At 35.5% G+C, this 22297-nt stretch overlaps 1 protein-coding gene across 11 annotated transcripts in view; it reads left to right on the top strand.

Annotated features, from left to right (window-relative positions):
• Positions 1 to 22297, top strand: part of PHF14 (PHD finger protein 14) — a 199482-nt gene that overhangs the window by 24216 nt on the left and 152969 nt on the right. For all 11 annotated transcript variants that reach the window (XR_009735798.1, XR_009735800.1, XR_009735799.1 and 8 more), the window contains exons 5-7: positions 4378 to 4537; positions 10900 to 11011; positions 13919 to 14056. Coding sequence is in view for 6 of the 11 variants with exons in the window: in XM_061413572.1 (XP_061269556.1) it covers positions 4378 to 4537; positions 10900 to 11011; positions 13919 to 14056 (410 nt within the window). In the remaining 5 variants the exon portion in view is untranslated. The remainder of the gene's footprint in view (positions 1 to 4377; positions 4538 to 10899; positions 11012 to 13918; positions 14057 to 22297) is intronic.

Here is a 22297-nt window from a genome sequence, read left to right on the forward strand (position 1 = left end):
TGAGGTTGCAACTTGTCACTTAGTATAAACACCTTTGTGACAAGATCTTGTAACTGACTTGTAATAGTAGGGTACCCCTGACTGTGATGTCAGTTATCCTGATATATTGATTGCACTGTGTCTGAAGAAAAATGTCACCTGCATGTCATAGTACATGACAGAGCATTAGGTAGTATACTTGCCAACAATGTTTTAAATAAGGTCTCTAAGAGATATTCCTCCCACCCCCCCCCCATTTCATTTATTTTCCAGTCTGCTATTAGCCTAGCCCTAGACTTTTTTTTTTTTTTCTTAGCATATGAAAAAATGTTTCCTTAGCAGTGTTCACGGAGTAGCAGATGTTCAAGTAATCACCATTTGGACTTTATGTGTCAACTGCATTTTGTCTCTTTTGTGCCTTAGGATATATTTGTGATAGGTATCATGCATATTATAAGTTCTTTTCTCATCATCAGCAATATTACTCAGTTTACTTAAAAACTTTTAGTAGGTTTTATAATCAGAGTTCTAGTGATAGGATGTTAAGTACAGAAAAAAATGTTTTAAATAGCAAATTTTGTGTTCCTGTTTTTTTTGTACTGAGAGATAGGATAAATATTAAATACTTAATGAAGGTCAGGTAACTCAGCCTCAGTGATGTGGTTGGTCAAAGTTACACAGCTAGAAAGTAGAAGACTGTAGGTCTTTTGGTCCCCAGTGACAAGTTGAATGGGGAAAGTCTCCTCTGATTTGGACTGTACATATTTCTTTTTTTTTTTTTGGACTGTACATATTTCTTGAATAATTCAAAACAATTATAGACACATTTTATATTATTTTTCATTAAATAAGATTCACATAGGTTGTGCTACTCAGAGGTTGATATTAATTGTTGAGTCATGTCCGACTCTTTTGTGACCCCATGGACTATAGGCCTCCAGGCTCCTCTGTGGGTTTCCAGGCAAGAACACTGGAGTGGGTTGCTATTTCCTCCTCCAGGGGATCTTCCCAACCCAGGGACTGAATATGTGCCTTCTGCACTGGCAGGTGTATTTTTTTTTTTTTTTTTTTTAACCACTGGGCCACCAGGGAAGCCTTGATCATAATTTCAAGAAATAAAACATTTCTAACAGTCCTAATATCCAGACAACCATAGTTAGTGCTTTGATGTATTTCCTTTATATTTTTCCCTTAAAAAAAAAAGCTTAAATAATTATAATTTAGAGAGATTTTTAAGTTGAGATTTTGCTAAAATAATAGCAAACATGGTTTTCCTGTTTACCCATTTTAAAACATGAAAAACCTATATGAAATAGGTTTTATGTATCTATAAATTTTTAATTTTCTATATATCATCATATAAAAAACCTTTTTTCCATAATCATATTGAAGGTGTACTTTTTGTATCTTTTACTCAAAATTAGATAGGTTGAAGAGAATAAACCTCATTTTATGGTAGTTTAAATTGTTGTGTATGAAAGAAAGAAAAAGATGTTAAAATGTATTTAGTCTTTAATTTAAATGGATTAGAGTGGATATAAATGTTAGAATTTCAGTCTACAGCTCAGTAGACACAACAGATATGGCAGAGAAATATGGAAAAGTGGCAAGTTGAAGACTGTAAAGGCAGTAACACAGTGTAGATCATTTTTCAAGGGCAGTGAAGCTGAAGAAGAAATACTTATCCACTTGTTCATTGTTCTTTAAGCTTATGTGATACCAATGTTTAAAGGGACCCTTAGAAATCACTTCTGAGGTTTTTGTAGGTGATTTAATCATTGTTTAAAATCATTGTTTAATCAGATGTTTGTCAAATGTGTGGTGTATTCTTTAAAAATTAAAATTGAAACTTTGCTTTATTTTAAAAGAGTGAGCTGCTATGATTTACCTTGATATTGGTGAATGAGATGAGTAAAATGGATAGTCATTTGGAGGGTTTTTTAACTTGGGACTTCATGTGAATACTAATGAAAAAAATTGCCTGAAAAATATTATTTTGTAAAGAAAATAGTTTTTTTCCTTGTGGTATTACATAACTGAGAAATCAAATTCACTGTTTTTTATTATTTTGTGATTTTTCTTCAAATAAACTATTTGCTTACTGTTATTTTTACTGAAAAATGTTCTTATCTTGCTGATAATCAATAATAACTACTCCCAAGAGGAAAATTTTATTTCTTTTTCATTTTATGGTTTATCATTTTAAAAATGTATATCCAGACAGAAGTGATAAAGGTAATAATTATTACTATCCACAATTAGATGATTTAAAGAAATTAATATTTTGAATCTTTTCTTGTACGTGATAGTCTAGCTCCTTTAAAATTTTTAACATTCTTCTGTATGACATTTGGATTATGTTGAGGTTCACTGTTGTAAAACCTTTGAATAACATTTGTTGTTCAGTCGCTCCATTCACTTCCAACTCTTTGTGACCCCATGGGATGCAGCACGCCAGGCTTGCCTTGTTCTTCACCAGCTCCCATAGCTTGCTCAAACTCATGTCCATTGAGTTGGTGATGCCATCCAACCATCTTATCCTCTGTCGTCCCCTTCTCCTCTAGCCTTCAATCTTTCCCAGCATCAGGGTTTTTTCCAATGAGTCTGTTCTTCCCATCAGGTGGCCAAAGTATTAGAGTTTCAGCTTCAGCATCAGTCCTTCCAATGAATATTCAGGACTGATTTCCTTTAGGATTGACTGGTTTGATCTCTTTGAGGTCCAGGAGACTCTCAAGAATCTTCTCCAACACCACAGTTCAAAAACATCAGTTCTTCAGCAGTCAGCCTTCTTTATAGTCCAACTCTCACATCCATACATGACTACTGGAAAAACCATAGCTTTGACTAGATGGACCTTTGTTGACAAAGTAATGTCTCTGCTTTTTAATATGCTGTCTAGGTTGCTCATAACTTTTTTCCCAAGGAGTAAGCGTCTTTGAATTTCATGGCTGCAGTCACCATTGCAGTGATTTTGAAGCTCAGGAAGATAAAGTCTGTGTTTCCAGTGTTTCCCCATCTATTTGCCATGAAGTGATGGGATTACATACTTATTTGTTTCACTTTGGGTATCTTTGGTGGTTGTGAGAAGACAGTTTTCATCAGGCTTCTGTTGTCTGTGGAGTGTTCAATCAGTTCCAGTAGTCACATGATCTTACATGGATGCATGGAAACTCACCTCCATGGTGAGACCTTTTGAGAGAGAATTGTTACTTACATATGTTTCTCATAGTGGTATATTTAGTGGCTTCAGTTTATTGGAGGGTACTTTGAGTGCTCCTTAGAATTTGGCAATAAGACCACCCTATTAGGATAAACCTGGTCAGAATTATCCTGGGATGGTTAATAGTAGGCTGTTTGTAGAAGTGACCTACCTTGAGAGTAATAAATGTGTCTTAGGAGATCAGAGAAATGCCCAACCTAAAGATAATGGGCATAATTGGAACTATTAATAGAATTAGGTTGTTATCTATTTAATTTTTAATGTGTATTATTTTTCTAAAGTACAGTTTGTCATGAGAGCAGTATCTTCCTTTCTAGAATATGAGAGATAATATGAAGTTTGTGGTACATCAAGCACCATTTAGGTAAAAAAACAAAAACTATTTAGGAGTCATGACTATTGTGATTAACCAGGGAAGTACTGTTTATTATAAGCCACAATAAGGGTTGATGTCCTACTCTAAAATGTGAAGGATTATGCTACCCTTCTTTTCATTATTTCAGTTCTGGATACATTTTTACAGAAGATAGTAGAATTATAAATGTTAAATAGATCAGATACCTTGTATAGCTCTAGACTGGCTCAATTGTGAATGGAACTCGCTTGTTTATCTCTAAACTATTCAGATTGCTTAGTAGCCTTAATTTATGTATGTGTATGCCTATTATTTTCCTTTTACTAGTACTTACTTTGCATTTATGGTTGTATGAATTTGTGTTTTAACCAAATTCATACAAAATTAAATCAGAGGTTTTTGTTTGTATGTTTTACATGATCATGGTCTTTTAGATATATTTAAATGCTCAGTACAAAGGTAGCTTGAAAATATTTACTAATTAATAGTTCCTAGACTCAATAGTTCTGATTTCTGTATAGTGAAAACTCATATTTTAATGTGTTTTTTGTAAAAAAATTCTAAAGAACTGTAAAATTTTCCCTTTCTGTAATGCTTTCCAGTAGACCTAAACTTGTCGTAAAGTTATGTCATTGCATACAGTATGAAATGGTGAAAACATTTTTATAAAATGATTTCAGTTCTGTGTTTTGACTTTAATATCATTCTTCTAAACCGTTAATTTTCAGAATTATTCTCTGCTTCCTTTCCCTTTTTCTTTTGTAACTTTATAAATGTGAGTTTAAAAAGTAAACTCTAATCATACGTCTTTTTTTTTTTTTAGGTTGTTATGGAGTTGATGGAGAGAGTGACTCTATTATGAGTTCAGCTTCTGAAAACTCCACTGAACCTTGGTTTTGTGATGCCTGTAAATGTGGTGTTTCCCCTAGCTGTGAACTGTGTCCCAATCAGGATGGAATTTTCAAGGAGACAGATGCTGGAAGGTTGATGTCATAATTCTTTTGTGTTAATATATCTGCTTTATAATGCATATGCTTCTATTTTTGTATTTATGATTTTCTGAGTTAGACATTTTCATTTGATTGCTTCTTTTTGTCTTTTTGACATAGAGTAAGTGGACAGGAGGCTACATATCAGGGCAAAGAGGAAGAAAGATCATTTACTGAGTATCTGCATTTGCCTTTATAGCCTATAATGCCATTTAATCTTAGGAATGACTGTATGATCAGAGAGATGGTAAAGTTGCCTATTTTATAGGTGGAAGCTGAGGCTCAGATCTTTACATAATTTTGAACAAGTTCATAGTTAAATTTGAACTCAGATCTGTTTGACTTCAAGAGTATATTAGTAAATAGAACCTATACAATGATTATAAAAGGGGATATTTAACTTAAAGAAGTACTAAGCCATAAAGATATAAAAGAACTCTGAAGAATAATACTGTAGAGCTGAGAGAGAGTTTCCAGGGAAAGACAAACTTGGAAGGGAGACACCTTCCCCAAGACTATGGTTCAGGCCTTGTTAGAGAAAGTGTAGTTTGAGCTTGCTGGATGGCAGGGAAGTTGGCTGGTTTGCCTGGGCCAGTACCTGGCCTGTTCTTGGCAAATGGGTAACTGGGCAGTGGTTTCAAGCCAGGAGTGTGTGGTGTCTAGGTTGAGAGGGCCACAAAAAAGTGATCTTCAGGCCGGGTCTGCAAGGTCACTGAGGGCAGAGCACTGGTGGGTGTCCTTTTCCCATCCTGAAGAGAAGCCCCTTCCTCTTACCGTGCCTTCTGCCACTCTACTGAGACAGAGCCGAGGATCGTGTAGATGGGAAGTGCTGTTGGGATTCTGTTCATTATTTCAAAGCAGATATTGAAGAGTGGATTTGAGCTGAGAGGCACTAAAATGATAACTGGTCCAGAGAACTGTGTTCTTTTCACTAGATTCACACTCGTTTTTAGTATCACATTTGAACAGTTGTCATTGTTACAGTGTTGGCATCTTTCTTGTTTTTCCCCAGGAGACTACCAGTTGGGATGGGTGACTAATATAAGATTAGTTCCTAACCTTTTATGTATTATATATCACTACTTACCCTCTTCCCCCATGTAAGAGGGGGTACTCAATTTTTTATTTTACCACATATGGATATTTCAGTATTTTACTAAATGTTTAATATTTTAATAAGAACAGTGAAATAACCTAGACAAATTATCACGATCATTTTTCATATTTAAAATTTTGAAATGATAGGATGCATTATATGCCAAAAAATGGTTTTTTTAAACTTAATAAATTTTATTTTAGTAAAGTAAAAGCTATTTTTTTCATTTTTACCTTAATTGGTGGGTAGGCCCTTGAAAAGTATTGCCATACAGTTGGGATAGCACAGAGTCTATCATGGAATCTTGGAGACTGTATATTGAGGGTATCTAGGAGAAATGACTACCTTGTATATTGATGTCTAGGAAAATGACCAAAAAGTTTACTTCTTGTCCCTCATTGCTTATCCTCAAAATAAACATTTAACACATTATTTGATGTATTGAATTGAGTCTGTGGTTTGTGTCATAGACAATGCCATTATTTTATGCCTGGACTCACTTTGACCTAGAATTAGGAAATTTACTACAACATTAAAAGTGTGTGCTTTCAAGTTAGACTGCCTATATTTGTATTCTGGTTTTTTCTTACTGTGATTTTAGGCAAGTAATTTAACCATTTTATGCCTCAGTTTCCTAGCACTTTTGAGAGGATTAAATGAGATGATGAAACTGCTGCACTGAATATGCCAGCAAATTTGGGAAACTCAGCAGTGGCCACAGGACTGGAAAAGGACAGTTTTCATTCCAATCCCAAAGAAAGGCAATGCCAAAGAACGCTCAAACTACTGCACAATTGCACTCATCTCACACGCTAGTAAAGTAAACCTTAAGATTCTCCAAGCCAGGCTTCAACAGTACGTGAACTGTGAAATTCCAGATGTTCAAGCTGGTTTTAGAAAAGGCAGAGGAACCAGAGATCAAATTGCCAACACCCATTGATTATCGAAAAAGCAAGAGAGTTCCAGAAAATCATCTATTTCTGCTTTACTGACTACGTCAAAACCTTTGACTGTGTGGATCACAACAAACTGTAGAGAATTCTTCCTGAGATGGGAATACCAGACCACCTGACTTGTCTCTTGAGAAATCTGTGTGCAGGTCAGGAAGCAACAGTTAGAACTGGAAATGGAACAACAGTCTAGTTCCAAATAGGGAAAGGAGTACATCAAGGCTGTATATTGTCACTCTGCTTATTTAACTTATATGCAGAGTACATCATGAGAAATTCTGGGCTGGATGAAGCACAAACTGGAATCAAGATTGCCAGGAGAAATAGCAATTAGCTCAGATATGCAGATGACACCACCCATATGACAGAAAGCGAAGAAGAACTAAAGAGTCTCTTGATGAAAGAGTGAAAAAGCTGGCTTAAAACTCAGCATTCAGAAAACTAAGATCATGGCATCTGGTCCCATCACTTCATGGCAGATAGATGGGGAAACAGTGGAAACAGTGACAGGCTTTATTTTTTTAGGCTCCAATTCACTGCAAATGGTGACTGCAGCCATGAAATTAAAAGATGCTTGCTCCTTGGAAGAAAAGTTATGACCAACCTAGATAGCATATTAAAAAGCAGAGACATTACTTTGCCAACAAAGGTCCATCTAGTCAAAGCTATGGTTTTTTCAGTAGTCATGTATGATTGTGAGAGTTGGACTATAAAGAAAACTGAGCGCTGACGAATTGATGCTTTTGAATTGTGGTGTTGGAGAAGACTCTTGAGAGTCCCTTGGACTGCAAGGAGATCCAACCAGTCCATCCTAAAGGAAATCAGTCCTGAATACTCATTGGCAGGACTGATGCTGAAGCTGAAACTCTAATACTTTGGCCACCTGATGCAAAGAACTGACTCATGTGAAAAGACCCTGTAGCTGGAAAGATAGAAGGCAGGAGGCGCAGGGGACGACAGGATGAGATGGTCAGATGGCATCACTGACTCAATAGACATGAGTTGAGTAGGCTCTGGGAGTTGGTGATGGATAGGGAAGCCTGGTGTGTTGCAGTCCATGGGGTCGCAAAGAGTCGGACATGACTGAGTCACTGAACTGAACTGAAATGAGATGATTTCTGTAAACAGTGTAGTTTCTGAAACTTAAGTGTGTAATAAATATCTCCTTAGTTCCTCTGCTGCTGCTACGTCTACTGCTAGTGCTTTTTTGATACTATTCCATTTATTTAAGGTAATCTTAGAAAAGAAACTGCATAAATCCTTTCTTAATAACTTTTCGGTCCTGCAATTTGAAATTTATGGTAATAAGTGGTTGTGAAAAAGTACGGCAGCTTTGAGAAACACAATTTCCTTTTAGGGAAGAGCATTTATTTTACCTTTTCTCTTGTCAATAATTTGAAATTTCTATTGAGAAACTATAAAGTAGCTCTGTTACTACACTAATATGTAATATATACTAATACACAATCCACAAACTAACTTGTAAAATTGTCTCTGATTGAAGAAAAGGGAGGCTTCTTTAACCATTGAGTTTTACTCAGATATATTTATATTGACTTCTGTGGATCTTTCATATATGTAGACACCTCCCTTGTTGGTGTAGCCTGGAAAATTCTTTATGCTCTTTGAACATTTTATTTGTGTTGATGCCCATACTTACCTGTAGAGTACTGTGGGAATTACAGGTCTTGATACAGTTTGAGGGATGTAATACTAGCTTGAATCAAGAGCAAAAAAGCCATGAAGATTTGACAAGGTATTTAGTACTCTAGCTTCAAATGGAAAACAGATGAAAAGAAAGAACTATGTATGGAAAGAATGAAAAATTTTTGAAATTTTCTTCTATTACATAGGCCATTTAGACTGCTTTCCCTTCTGTGTCTGATGGGAGCCGCATATACTACAATAGAAAATAATGCAGTTTAATGTGAGAAGACCATCAATACATTCTTATCATTGAATTTTTATTTTATTTTTTTCTTAAAGAGAGTATTTTATCCTGCCTTCAGTTCAGTTCAGTTCTGTCACTCAGTCGTGTCCGACTCTTTGCGACCCCATGAATTGCAGCACGCCAGGCCTCCCTGTCCGTCACCAACTCCCGGAGTTCACCCAGACTCATGTCCATCAAGTCAGTGATGCCATCCAGCCATCTCATCCTCCCTTCTCCTCCTGCCCCCAATCCCTCCCAGCATCCTGCCTTAGTGGTATTATAAACCTGAATATAGGAAATATTACACATACTTTAATAGCATATCACACCTTATGCTGCAAGCATTTCACATACTTCTTTGTCACTTCCCCACTGCCTGCCTGGTGCTGTGTTCTTCAGTTCAGTTCAGTCGCTCAGTAATTAATTACTGAATGAATAAATGCAGGAATGAAAATAACTCCTGAAATGAGTTTTTTTAATGTGTTATAAAGACACCGCAAGTACAAAGCATTTCAAAATCAAGTTTGATCGATGAATGTAGTTCTTATTTGAAATGAGTTTTTGTGAAGTATTTTTCTACTTAGTTTGCTTTATTAAAATATGTAAATTTAAAAGAATGTATTAATAGCTTCTGTGCTAGAATGACAATTCTGACTCTTGTTTTTTTGGTGGTCCTATGGGATGCTTGTTTTTTGTTCCCTTTCCTGATCAACATCTGCCTTCAAAGCTCCAAGAAAAATGAATGATAAAGTAACAAGGAAGTTTATTCCTTTTTGATTTCTCAATTTGTCTTAATTACAAGGTTCTAAAGTACATTTAGTTAAACAAACGAACAAAAATCTATATACAACAGATATTAAAAAGGACCAAAATTATCTCAGCTGTTTGGTATGTATTTTAATAAAGACTCAAGTTGGCATCCTCATAAGTGTGGTTGTGGAAAATGATACACTTTTGTGCCAGTCACACTGAAATGGCAGTTTCAATCTGTGGTACTTGTGTGACTAGTTCTAAAAGATTTTAAGAAGGTCAATATGAAGCAAGCAGTCAGCTGTTGGGTTTATCAAAGATAAACTCCTACAGAGTACAGCGGCATTTAATACATCAGTGGAGCATGAAAAAACTGCACAAATTAAATTGAGAAAGCAGCTGCTCGTTGAAGATGTGTATCTTTATATTGAACTCCACAGGATACATTTGGGAAGTTGGATTAAAACATTTTATCAAGAAAATCTCAAAACTTTGAATTTTCTTCCCAGTAAAAAAGGATAAATTTTAAAGATTTGTAACTATTTTCCCCAGTACCTCTATAAAATGATTCTTAGTCTTATTTCTTTAAGACTCATAGTGCATCACAAAACAGAACCAGGTAGCAATCATAGCCTCTCAAGCTATGATAAAGTAAAATTTGTTGTTAATATTTTCACAAGGTTAAGAGATATTTGCCATCTCATTTTTACCTTCTTTCTTGCAGAGATGAGGGAGATCTGTTTACATTTCAAAATCTAGTGGTCCTGTATTTTGCATGGTTGTAAGCAAACAGAAAGAGTTCCTGATATATTTTATAGAGATTCAGAACAGTTTTAAAAAAATGTAATTAGAATCAATTCCTACTTTTTTTTTTAGTACACTGAAACTCTGAACATTTTGTTGTTGCTGTTGTTTAGTGTTGTAAAATCATCCAGACTTTAAAAATTATTTATTTGTGGGGCACATACATAGTACATAGGTTGTATGGTGATCAGATGAGCTGAATGAACTGTGACTTCCTTATATTATCACAACTCTTCTGTCCAGTCTCCTATCAATCAGTTTCAACCTAGGAAGAAAGAAAGTTAAGATGCACACCAAGAATTTTTTTTTTTAAATATGTCCTTAAGGATTATCCAATAGCTTTTAGAAAAAAGTAGCAGGAAAGATCAATGTTATATAATTTATGCAGAGTAACTAACGTCACAGTTCTTAAATTAGGATCCTTAATTCTCAGAGTGCTTAAAATATTGTGCATACCTTTCCATGCACATGAAAATGTTTTGTTTCATTTGAATAGTGGTTTTGTGCAAATATTTAAGAATAACAGATAAGTGCAAAGTGCGGTGAATATTAAGTGAAAGGCAATTATAGTTGTTATCTCTCAGCTTTGGCTAAGCTGCTGGAAAAGTAGTGCTTATTGCAGTCCCCTTTTCTGTAATTAAATGATATAATTATATAAGTGTTTAATATTCTTTAGTTGTATGTCTGAGGTTTTGAGACCTGGCCATAAAATTCTTGCAGTAGTTATTTGATATGGCAGATATATTTTATGTTTATTTTCCACGTGGGCATTTTATCAGAAGGTTTGATAACAAAATCATATCTTTTCTCATATCTTATCTTATAGATGGGTTCACATCGTTTGTGCCCTGTACGTTCCTGGTGTAGCCTTTGGAGATATTGACAAGTTACGACCAGTAACACTAACAGAAATGAACTATTCCAAATACGGTGCCAAGGTGAGACAAACTGTTTTTGGTTGTCTAAGAGAAAGTTTTACTTGTTAGTTTATATGGCTTTTTGCTAATATCATTATTAACTACAGAAATGCTTATTACTAATTATGCTATTGCTTGTGTGCGTGCTTAGTCAGTCTGTTGTGTCTGACTCTTTGTAACCTGTTTGGGCTGTAGCTTGTCAAGTTTCTCTGTCCATGGAATTTTCCAGGAAAGAATACTGGAATGAGTTGCCATTTCCTTCTCCATGGGATCTCCCGACCCAGAGATTGAACCCAGGGTCTCCAGAATTGCAGGCAGATTCTTTACTGTCTGAGCCACCAGGGAAGCCCAATTATGCTATTGGAGAGTACTAAATCATTTATAATTGACAGTAATTTTCCCAGAAAGCCAGTAATATATAAATTCTTCCATGTGTTTGTAATTTAGTTTAACCTGTGGGGAAAAATGATAGTTGATATCGCTGTTGTTTCCCTGGCATTTGGCACACTGCTTAGTGTATAGTGAATTCTCAGATTAAATCCTTATTTTTAACCAGTTGGACCGAATACGAGCTTATTTTCTAACTTTACTTTTGAAATGAAATTTATGAAATTATGAAAAGAGTACATGAAAAACCCATTATTTTCTCAGATTTCAAGGACTGATTTTATGACTACATAACCTGTCCTAGCAAATGAGTCTCCGTAGGTTATAAATTGGTTTTTCACTATGACTTTTAGATTATGAGTGATAAGATTACACACTTATTAATTTAAACTTAAGTATATAATTACTGCACACATCTTTAGAATGGTAGAACTAATTAGGCACTGATACATATTCTCTTTCCATTACTGCCTGTTGGGCATTTGGGAAGGGAGTCTCTTGAAGAGCATTAGTAACATATTAAAGGTAAGGTGAAAAACTTAGATATTGTTGGAAGATTCTGATTTTAAACTTTGATAGTTTCTGCTATTATATCCAGAATATCCTCCTTGGACTTTAACAATCACTCCAGTAATCTTTTGCTTTGGTTTGGGTATGCAGCTCCCCTCTCCAGAATTAGCTAAATCTTCTAGGCCCTAGTATTGAATTTACTTTCCTCAGGTAACTGTACACTGTCTTGTTGCTTCTCTAATGCCTTTAAACTATAGTAAATAAATACTAATTTGTCTACATTTTCTAGTTGAGTAGAAGCAATACAGATTACCTAGTCCACCAGTTTTGGAAATGGAAGTTCCTACTTTTTGATAGCAGCTTCCATCAAGCATAAAAGGAACTGACTTCCATCATTTTCAATAGGCATATGTTGTTACCATAAATATAAATCTCAGAGCAATTAAAAAAAACCAGTAAGCAGATACTGCTTCATAAAACTGAGGCTAGCAGTGACCTCTGGATTAAAAATGAGTCATTAAATGTATAATTATCAGCTGATTTTTTTTTATTATCACCTGCTTTTGTGTTGAAGTATTACTAGGAAAAGGAGTAAAAAAATTATGTACTGTCTAGCTCATCTGCAAAATCAAACCCAATGTTGTGAGTTTTATCTTAGACAGCTCTCTAGACCACATTGTCTATCCATTTCCTAATCCTGATTACTTTCTTCCTTATGTTCTCAGTTGCTTCGTTCCCTAGCTTTGTAAATGATTCAGGCAATTGAGGAAGATTCTATTTTCTTTGTTGATTGTTCTATAGTCTTTTAAGACTTCAGTGTCAGACATTTTTTCTTTGTGTTCTCTCAAAAGTCCCTTACCCAATTTCAGTTGGGTTTTTTGGTTTCATGTTTATATTACTACTTGTTGATATTTTATACCATATATATACTACTGTTAATAAAAAGACCTTTAACTAGGCAGCAGAATGTCAGGAGTTGGCAGTATTTTCACACCGGTGCCCAGAACACAGTTCTTGGGTAACAGTGCTAATATATCAGTTTGGTACTGTCTAGCCAGTAGGTACTAACTGTTACAGTATTACAATGATCTTTTTAGCATCTATTGAAACTTTTTCATTTTTCTTTTTAAATGTTTCCCTCATATTTAATTTATATAGACTGCATTTATTAAGCAGTTCTTCCTTAACTGTCTGCTGACAGTCTTTCATAATTTAGCAAGTTTTTTTGTGAAGATTCATATTTATAGAGTATATTTTGATAGTAGGTTTTTCTTTTCTTCCTCTCTGTGGTTTAGTTAAAGTATTAAAAAAATAAATCAGGGTGCTGGAATTTGGGGTAATTTCAACAGTTTATACCTTTAGTTTTACAGTTTTTCCTTTTATATACAGGAAGAATATAAATAATTGGTTATATTGTGTGTTATTATTAATTTCACAAAATTGTTTACTTAAGATTGCTTCTGCTTCTCTTAAATATATTTTTAAAATGCATTATTTCTTTGATTTCAATGTCTAGATCTTTTGGTGAATTTTCTCTGGCTTCTTATTCGTTTTCTTTAATTTTTTCAAATAGTATATTGTTGAAATAAGTGTAGTTTAATGGTTAAGAGCATGGTCTTTAAGATTATCTGGTTAAAGACTGCACTAACCTCAGTTTTCTCATGTGTAAGATGAGAATGACTGTAGTACTTCTTCCACATATTATTATGAAATAGTGTCAGATGACACTATAAATAATTATATATATTAATTCATGTAACATGCTTAGAATAGTGCGTAGTGCATGGTAAGCCCTCAACTACTTATTGTTATAATCATCATTATATAAGTGGAATTTTGGTTTTGTAGAACTCTATAGAGAATTACTTTTTTTCTTATAAATATTTGGCTTACCTAAGGTTTTTGTTTATATTGATACACTATTGGTACTCTTGGTTCACTATTTGTATTTTGTAGAAGCTTTGTATGAGAATACAGTTTCTGTTCTGGGAATGTTTTCCCTCTGAGACTTTTCCTGTTATTCCACTGTAGGAGTGTAGCTTCTGTGAAGACCCTCGTTTTGCTCGAACTGGAGTTTGCATTAGCTGTGATGCAGGGATGTGCAGAGCCTATTTCCATGTGACCTGTGCGCAGAGGGAAGGTCTGCTCTCAGAGGCGGCAGCAGAAGAGGTAGGTTTATTTATATCCATGGTTGGTGACTATGTTCATAAGGCTTATCATGACTCCATTGTATTCTCTAACAGGTGTGCATCTTAAAATAAGTTTGTGAGTTTATTCTTTAAGTGTTTGTCTAGATCACTGGTCTGAAACTTTGAGCAAGCAATATATATATGAATTTTTTCAGTCTTAAAGCCAGCCATACCTTTGGAAAGCATGTTACAAATTTTATAATGAAATCTGACACATAAAATGAAACATAATTCAAGGTGTTTTAAAGGATTATAATGTCTGCCTATCTTGTATAAGAATCTAAAATTATATTTTAGTAATAACCTTGCTCTGTTTCTCTTTAAGTAAAATCACTACCCTGTCTTCAGTACCTGCATTTCTATTTCTTTACAATTGTTTCTAATTCTAAAATTTTCCTACTAGAAATTTAAGCAATCAGTCATTTTCAAAGTACATTTTTGGAACTCTTCAGTATTCTCTCAAGGTCTGTGAGGTTAAAACTGTCTTCATAATAGTATGAAAATAATACGTACTTTTTTTGCTCTTAATTTTCTCACAAGTAATAGTGGAGATTTCCAGAGATTATATAGCATATAACAATATAAGCATTTGAATGTGGAAGCGGTTTTGAAAATCCAGCTGTGTTCTTTAAATCTAGGTATTAAGAGACTTGCAAAAATGTAAAACAGTGTCAGTCTTCTCACTAAAAATTTTTATGTATGTAAATCTTAGTATTTTTCATTAAAGTGTTATTTTTATTAACATGTACTGGGCTTATTGTTATTTTAAAATAAATGAATATTTAAAAAATTTCTCAATTTTAAATTCTAATATGGTAACTATAACTCACATAAACTCTTTGCAGGTCTTCAAAACCTTTTACTACTGTAAGGGATCCTGAGACCAAGTTTTGTTTTCTTTGTTTTTTTTTAAGCTTTTTATATAAGTAGGTAATTGAGTGTTCTATAATTCTTACTTTATATTTGGAATAGATTTATGGAATATCTAAGCCTCTGTTGTTATGCTACTTTATTGGGTGAATTTTCAGTGTCATGTAAAAATATATTTTTTATGTTGGGCTTTCATCTTACTCCATTTTATTTCATAGGCAAGAAACAAGTGAAAAAGATAATCTCATGAAGAAAAATTTTTGAGCCAATTTTAAGGGACATATTTTACCAATGAATTGATCCTATTGAGATTATAATTTGGGCACATGTATCTGGTTTTGTGCCAGTCTCTGATTATGATGAGTTGTATTTTGATTAATTGAAGAAGAGTACTAAAGGGACATTGTGCATTTTCACAGCTATTTGGTAGACCTATATAGAGGAGCAGTTGTATAATGGGGTCATGTAGATTACTCACTGGTCATAGCAAACACCCTCCTCCAATGACACAAGAGACGACTCTACACATGGACATCAAATGGCCAGAACCAAAATCAGATTGGTTCTGATTATATTCTTTGTAACCAAAGATGGAGAAACTCTTTGCAGTCAGCAAAAACAAGACTGGGAGCTGATAGTGGCTCAGATCATGAATAAGTGGCTCCTTATTGCAAAATTCTGACTTAAATTGAACAAAGTAGGGAAAACCACTAGGCCATTCAGATATGACCTTTAGGTCAAATCCCTTACTATTATACAGTGGAAGTGACAAATAGATTCAAGGGATTAGATATGATAGACAGATCTAATCTGGAAAGCTATGGATGAAGAATCATGACATTGTATAGGAGGCAGTGATCAAAACTATCCCCAAGAAAGAGAAATGCAGAAAAGCAAAATAGTTGTCTGAGGAGTCCTTACAAATACCTGAGAAAAGAAGAGAAGCAAAAGGCAAGGGAGAAAAGGAAAGATATATCCATCTGAATGAAGAGTTCCAAAGAATAGCAAGGAGAGATAAGAAAGCCTTCCTCAGTGATCAATGCAAAGAAATACAGGAAAACAATAGAATGGGAAAGACTAGAGATCTCTTCAAGAAAATTAGAGATACCAAGGGAACATTTCATGCAAAGATGGGTATAATAAAGGACAGAAATGGTATGGACCTAGCAGAAGCAAAAGATAGAGATGGCAAAAGTACACAGAAGAACTATACAAAAAAGATCTTCATCACCCAGATAACTACAATGGTGTGATCATTTACCTAGAACCAGACGTCTTAGAGTGTGAAGACAAGTGGGCCTTAGGAAGCATCACTATGAACAAAGCTAGTGGAGGTGATGGAATTTCAGTTGAGCTCTTTCAAATCCTAAAAGATGATGGTGTGCAAGTGCTGCACTCAGTATGCCAGCAAATATGGAAAACTCAGCAGTAGCCACAGGACTGGAAAAGGTCAGTTTTCATTCCAGTCCCAAAGAAGGGCAATGCCGCAGAATCTTCAAACTACTACACATTTGCACTCATTTCACATGTTAGCAAAGGAATTCTCAAAATTCTCCAAGCCAAGCTTTAGCAGTACGTGAACTGAGAACTTCCAGATGTTTAAGCTGGATTTAGAAAAGGCAGAGGAACCAGAAATTCAATTGCCAACATCTGTTCGATCATAGAAAAAGCAAGAGAATTCCAGAAAAACATCTACTTCTGCTTCTTTGACTACCCCAAAGCCTTTGACTGTGTGGAAAATACTTCAAGAGGTGGGAATACCAGACCACTTTACCTGCCTCCTGCAAAACCTGTATGCAGGTCAAGAAGCAACAGTTAGAATTGGACATGGAACAATAGACTGGTTGAAAATTGGGAAAGGAGTACGTCAAATCTGTATAGTGTCACCCTGCTTATTTAACTTATATGAAGAGTATATCATGCAAAATGCCGGGCTGGCTGAAGCACAAGCTAGAATCAAGATTGCCGTGAGAAATATCAATAACCTCAGATACGCAGTTTGTATCACCCTTATGGCAGAAAGTGAAGAGGAACTAAAGAGCCTCTTGATGAAAGTGAAAGAGGAGAGTGAAAAAGCTTGCCTAAAACTCAACATTCAAACAACTAAGATCATGGCATCCTGTCCCATCACTTTATGACGAATAGTTGGGGAAACAATGGCAACAGTGACAGACTTTATTTTCTTGGTCTCCAAAATCACTGCAATGGTAACTGCAGCCGTGAAATTAAAAGATGCCTGGTCCTTAGAAGAAAAGCTATGACCAACCTAGACAGCTTATTAAAAAACAGAGACATTCCTTTGCCAACAAGGCAAAGCTGTGGTTTTTCAAGTGGTCGTGTATGGATTTGAGAGTTGGACCATAAAGAAAGGTGAGCACCGAAGAATTGATGCTTTTGAACTGTGATGTTGGAGAGGATTCTTGAGAGTCCCTTGGACTGCAAGGAGATCAAACCAGTCAATCCTAAAGGAAATCAGTCCTAAATATTCATTGGAAGGACTGATGCTAAAGCTCCAATACTTTGGCCACCTGATGTGAAGAGCCCACTCATTAGAAAAGACTCAGATGCTGGGAAAGATCAAAGGCAGGAGGAGAAGGGAATGACAGAAGACAAAATGGTGGATGGCATCACTGACTCAATGGACAAAATGGTGGATGGCATCACTGACTCAATGGACATGAGTTTGAGCAAGCTCTGGGAGATGGTAGAGGACAGGGAAGCCTGGCATGTTGCAGTCCATGGGGTCACAAGAGTTGGACATGAATTAGTGACTACTGAACAACAACAAATCACTCAAGATGGTTGGCAGAAATCCAGAGAGATAAAAGAAGTAAGACTCAGCAGATCAGATAAATCTCAGTGAATATCTGCATCAGGGAATCTGTAGGTTAAGGTTATGACTTTACTTCTGGAAACTTTGAATTTCGTAGGCAGGATGGTTTTTTTGTAGCCATTTCTTTTAGAACTTGAGAGGACTTTGCCTTTTATACTGTGATAGTTTGGGTCTCTTTGTATAGTGCCATCCATCATTATTTTTGGTAGACAGTCGCTAAGAGTCAGACATGACTGAGCGACTTCACTTTCCCTTTTCACTTTCATGCATTGGAGAAGGAAATGGCAACTCACTCCAGTGTTCTTGCCTGGAGAATCCCAGGGATGGGGCAGCCTGGTGGGCTGCTGTCTATGGGGTCACACAGAGTCGGACGTGACTGAAACGACTTAGCAGCAGCAGCAGCAGCCATTTAATTAATGAAAATGTGTGAAGCAGTCATGTATGGGACGGCGGGTATAATGGGGTCCATAGTGATTTAGAGATTGCATCTCCACATAAAGGCATTCAAATTAAAACAAACAAAATACAGTATTACACTGAATAAATAGTTTACAGTTTGAGGTCTGAATATCTATATATCTGCGAGCTAATCTGGGGAAATTTACAGAGAAAGTTAGATAAATCATGATGTGGAAACAGGTTTTTTTCCTTGCCTTACTCCCTCCTTTGATTGATTAGGTAGGAATTCTGGATTTTGGAATAATGAAGTGTGATTTTTCTCTCCCCATCTTGTTAAATGAACTCTAATTTGGGGAAATGATTTAAAGCATATTTGCATGTATTTGTGGTTTCTTCTTGTAAACAGTTATATAGTTGAAAAATCAACTATATAAAGAATATATAAAGAAACCATATAAAGAATTTTGAATAGGGTTTTAAAATACAAGACTTGGCTTGAATCAGTATCAATGAAGTTTGCTCTTGTCAGTAAACGTCTTGTTAAAATGAAGTTCTTGGCTACTTCTCCTGGTTGTACTTGTGTAGATTAAGATTTATGTAATGCATATTTGATGAAAAAATAAATTTTAAATCAAAATAGATGTGCTGTTTGTGGGTATGCCTTGTCTTCTGTTTCAGTTTTATGACATTAGAGAAAGCACTTTTTTTTTTGTCTTTTTTAAAGACTGTTTTATTAAGTTGGATATCTTACTTCTTGATGGGTGTTTTATACAGGCAGTCAAAGAAAGGTTGAAAAAGAGAGTGAGTACTTTGGTTTCATCCAGTGACATCATAACCCTAGCATACTTTTTACGTCTTTTTATAGCCGTCTGCCATAGTACTTTATCCTATTAGTGACATCTATTCTATTGCTTTTGACCCATTTTGTGAAAATTCTAGATTATTTAGAATATTTAACCATGTTATGACCCTGCTTGCTCAGACGGTAAAGCATCTGCCTACAATGAGGGAGACCTAGGTTTGATCCCTGGGTCGGGAAGATCCCCTGGAGAAGTCAATGGCACCCCACTCCAGTACTCTTGCCTGGAAAATCCCATGGACGGAGGAGCCTGGTAGGCTACAGTCCATGAGGTCGCAAAGAGTTGGACACAACTGAGTGACTTCACTTCACTTCATGACAAAATATATCTTATTGTTAAAACCACACTATAAAACAGGCCCAGTTATGCTGGTTGCAACTTATGTTTCATATCATATAGTTAGCCTTAAGATTCCTTATCTTTCACTTAAACCATCTGGTAGTTTCTTCTATGATAAAGTATGATTTTGGTACTGTGAACATTGTTATAATCTGTTACCATGTAAAAAATTCTCTTTGAAATAATGTGAAATTATGTATCAATTTTTTTCCCTACAACCTTTGATTTAATGGATTGAAATCATTCATGAATTAAATTTCAAAGGCTCAAATTAGATATTTGGCACTGAACTGATGCCTTAATATTGCTAGAAGAACCAGGATTGGTAAGAATAGCTCTTGTTGAATAAAATATTTTTAAATGAATTAATGAAGAAGTTACATTCCTTAAAAGTAGGTATTTTGTATGAGATCTTCAGTAATATTTTTATATGGCTGTTTTAGGCATTATTTTAAAAATTATTCTGGATGAATTCTGACAGTTACTCAGATCACTTTCTCTCACACTCCATATCTAATCTATTAGCATATCCTGTCTTCAAAGTGTATCTAGGACATGTTCAGTGTTATCTTGCTAAGTTCATTGCTGTGCCCTAGTCCAAGTCTTTTTTTGTCAACTGGATTAATAACCTCCCAGCTCTTTCTGGCCTTGTCTTGCTAGAGCAGAGGGTGGCAATTTTTTCTTTTTACTATAAAGAGCCAGATAGTAAATATTTTAGGCTTTGTGGGCCTATGGCTTGTGTGTAACTATTTAACTTTGCCACTGATTATGAAAAATCCATAGACAATATATAAACAAATGAACATGGCTGTGTTCAAATAAAACTGTATTTCCAAAAACAGGCAGTGCCAGATTTGGCTTTTAGGTCCTGCTTTGGTGTCAAGCCTTTTCATAGAGAACAAAGGACATTTTCAGTTGTGGCTAGTATTATCCCATTAAAATCTAAGTTGGATCTGGTCACTCCTTTGCTTAAAACCCTTCAATGGCTTTCCATCTGATTCAAACTAGAGGCCAGTTTCTCTGCTGGTCTATAAGGGTCTGTGTGATCTGGCTTCACATTACCTCTCTGAGTTTATCATTTCCCCACGTTCAGCCTCATTGGCTCACTTGTTGCTCCTTGAATGGATGGCCAGGTGAGCTCCTGCTCTGGGCCTCTGTATTTGTTTCCTTGCATGGGCTGCCTTTCCCCCACATGGCTCATTCCCTCACTTTTTTTTCAGGTCCTCATTCTATATCTACTGCTCACTGTGGCTTCTCTTGGTCGCCCTGTCTAATGTTGCAATCCTCCCACTCCCATAACAGTTTCTATTCTCTTTTCTGCTGCTTTCTTCCCTTTTTAACTAACCTAACTACTGTCCAGTATAGCTCTAGTAGTTTTCTGGTAGCATCTTTAGGAATTTCTAGGTATAGCACCGATATCATATGCAAACAGTGACAGTTTTACTTCTTTTCCAATTTGAATTCCTTTTCTTTTTCTTCTGTGATTGCTGTGTCGAAGACTTCCAAAATAACTATGTTGGATAAAAGTGGTACAAGTTGCCATCCTTATCTTGTTCCTGATCTTATAGAAAAATGCTTTCAGCTTTTCACCCTTGATTATGATGTTAACTGTGGATTTATCGTAAATGGCCTTTTTTTATGTTGAGGAATGTTCCTTCTATGTGCACTTTCTGAAGAGAAATCATAAATAGATGTTGAATTATGTCAGAAGATTTTTCTGCATCTATAAAGATGATCATATGGTTTTTATTTTTCAATTTGTTATTATGGTATATCACATTGATTGGCATATGGATGCTGAAAAATCTTTGCATCCCTGGAATAAGTCCCACTTGATAATATGTATGATTCTTTTTATTTTGTTTATTGTCTGTCACTTTCATTAGGACATAGATTCATGAGGACAGGGATTTTTTGTTATTATTTTTCACTGTGTTCTCAATGATTAGAATACAAGTTGAGGGACCAATCCCTTTTATCATTCACCTTGTATGTGATCAGCTGTTTAGCATTTAAGGTCTTTTTTTTTTTTTCTTTTAAGATTTCATTAAAAAAAAATTCGTAAAAAAAAGGTCAGTTTTTATTCCAATCCCAAAGAAAGGCAATGTCAAAGAATGCTCAAACTACCGCACAATTGCACTCATCTCACACGCTAGTAAAGTAATGCTCAAAATTCTCCAAGCCAGGCTTCAGCAATACATGAACTGTGAACTTCCAGTTGTTCAAGCTGGTTTTAGAAAAGGTCGAGGAACCAGAGACCAAATTGCCAACATCTGCTGGATCATCGGAAAAGCAAGAGAATTCCAGAAAAATATCTATTTCTGCTTTATTGACTATGCCAAAGCCTTTGACTGTGTGGATCACAATAACCTGTGGAAAATTCTGAAAGAGATGGGAATACCAGACCACCTGACCTGCCTCTTGAGAAATTTGTATGCAGGTCAGGAAGCAACAGTTAGAACTGGACAGGGAACAACAGACTGGTTCCAAATAGGAAAAGGAGTTCGTCAAGGCTGTATATTGTCACCCTGCCTATTTAACTTATATGCAGAGTACATCATGAGAAACGCTGGGCTGGAAGAAGCACAAGCTGGAATCAGGATTGCCAGGAGAAGTATCAGTAACCTCAGATACGCAGATGACACCACCCTTATGGCAGAAAGTGAAGAGGAACTAAAAAGCCTCTTGATGAAGGTGAAAGAGGAGAGTGAAAAAGTTGGCTTAAAACTCAACATTCAGAAAACGAAGATCATGGCATCTGGTCCCATCACTTCATGGGAAATAGACGGAGAAACAGTGGACAGAGTGTCAGACTTTATTTTTTGGGGCTCCAAAATCACTGCAGATGGTGATTGCAGCCATGAAATTAAAAGACGCTTACTCCTTGGAAGGAAAGTTATGACCAACCTAGATCAGATCA

This window comes from Bos javanicus, chromosome 4 (assembly GCF_032452875.1).
Source record: "Bos javanicus breed banteng chromosome 4, ARS-OSU_banteng_1.0, whole genome shotgun sequence".
Classification (NCBI taxonomy): domain Eukaryota; kingdom Metazoa; phylum Chordata; class Mammalia; order Artiodactyla; family Bovidae; genus Bos; species Bos javanicus.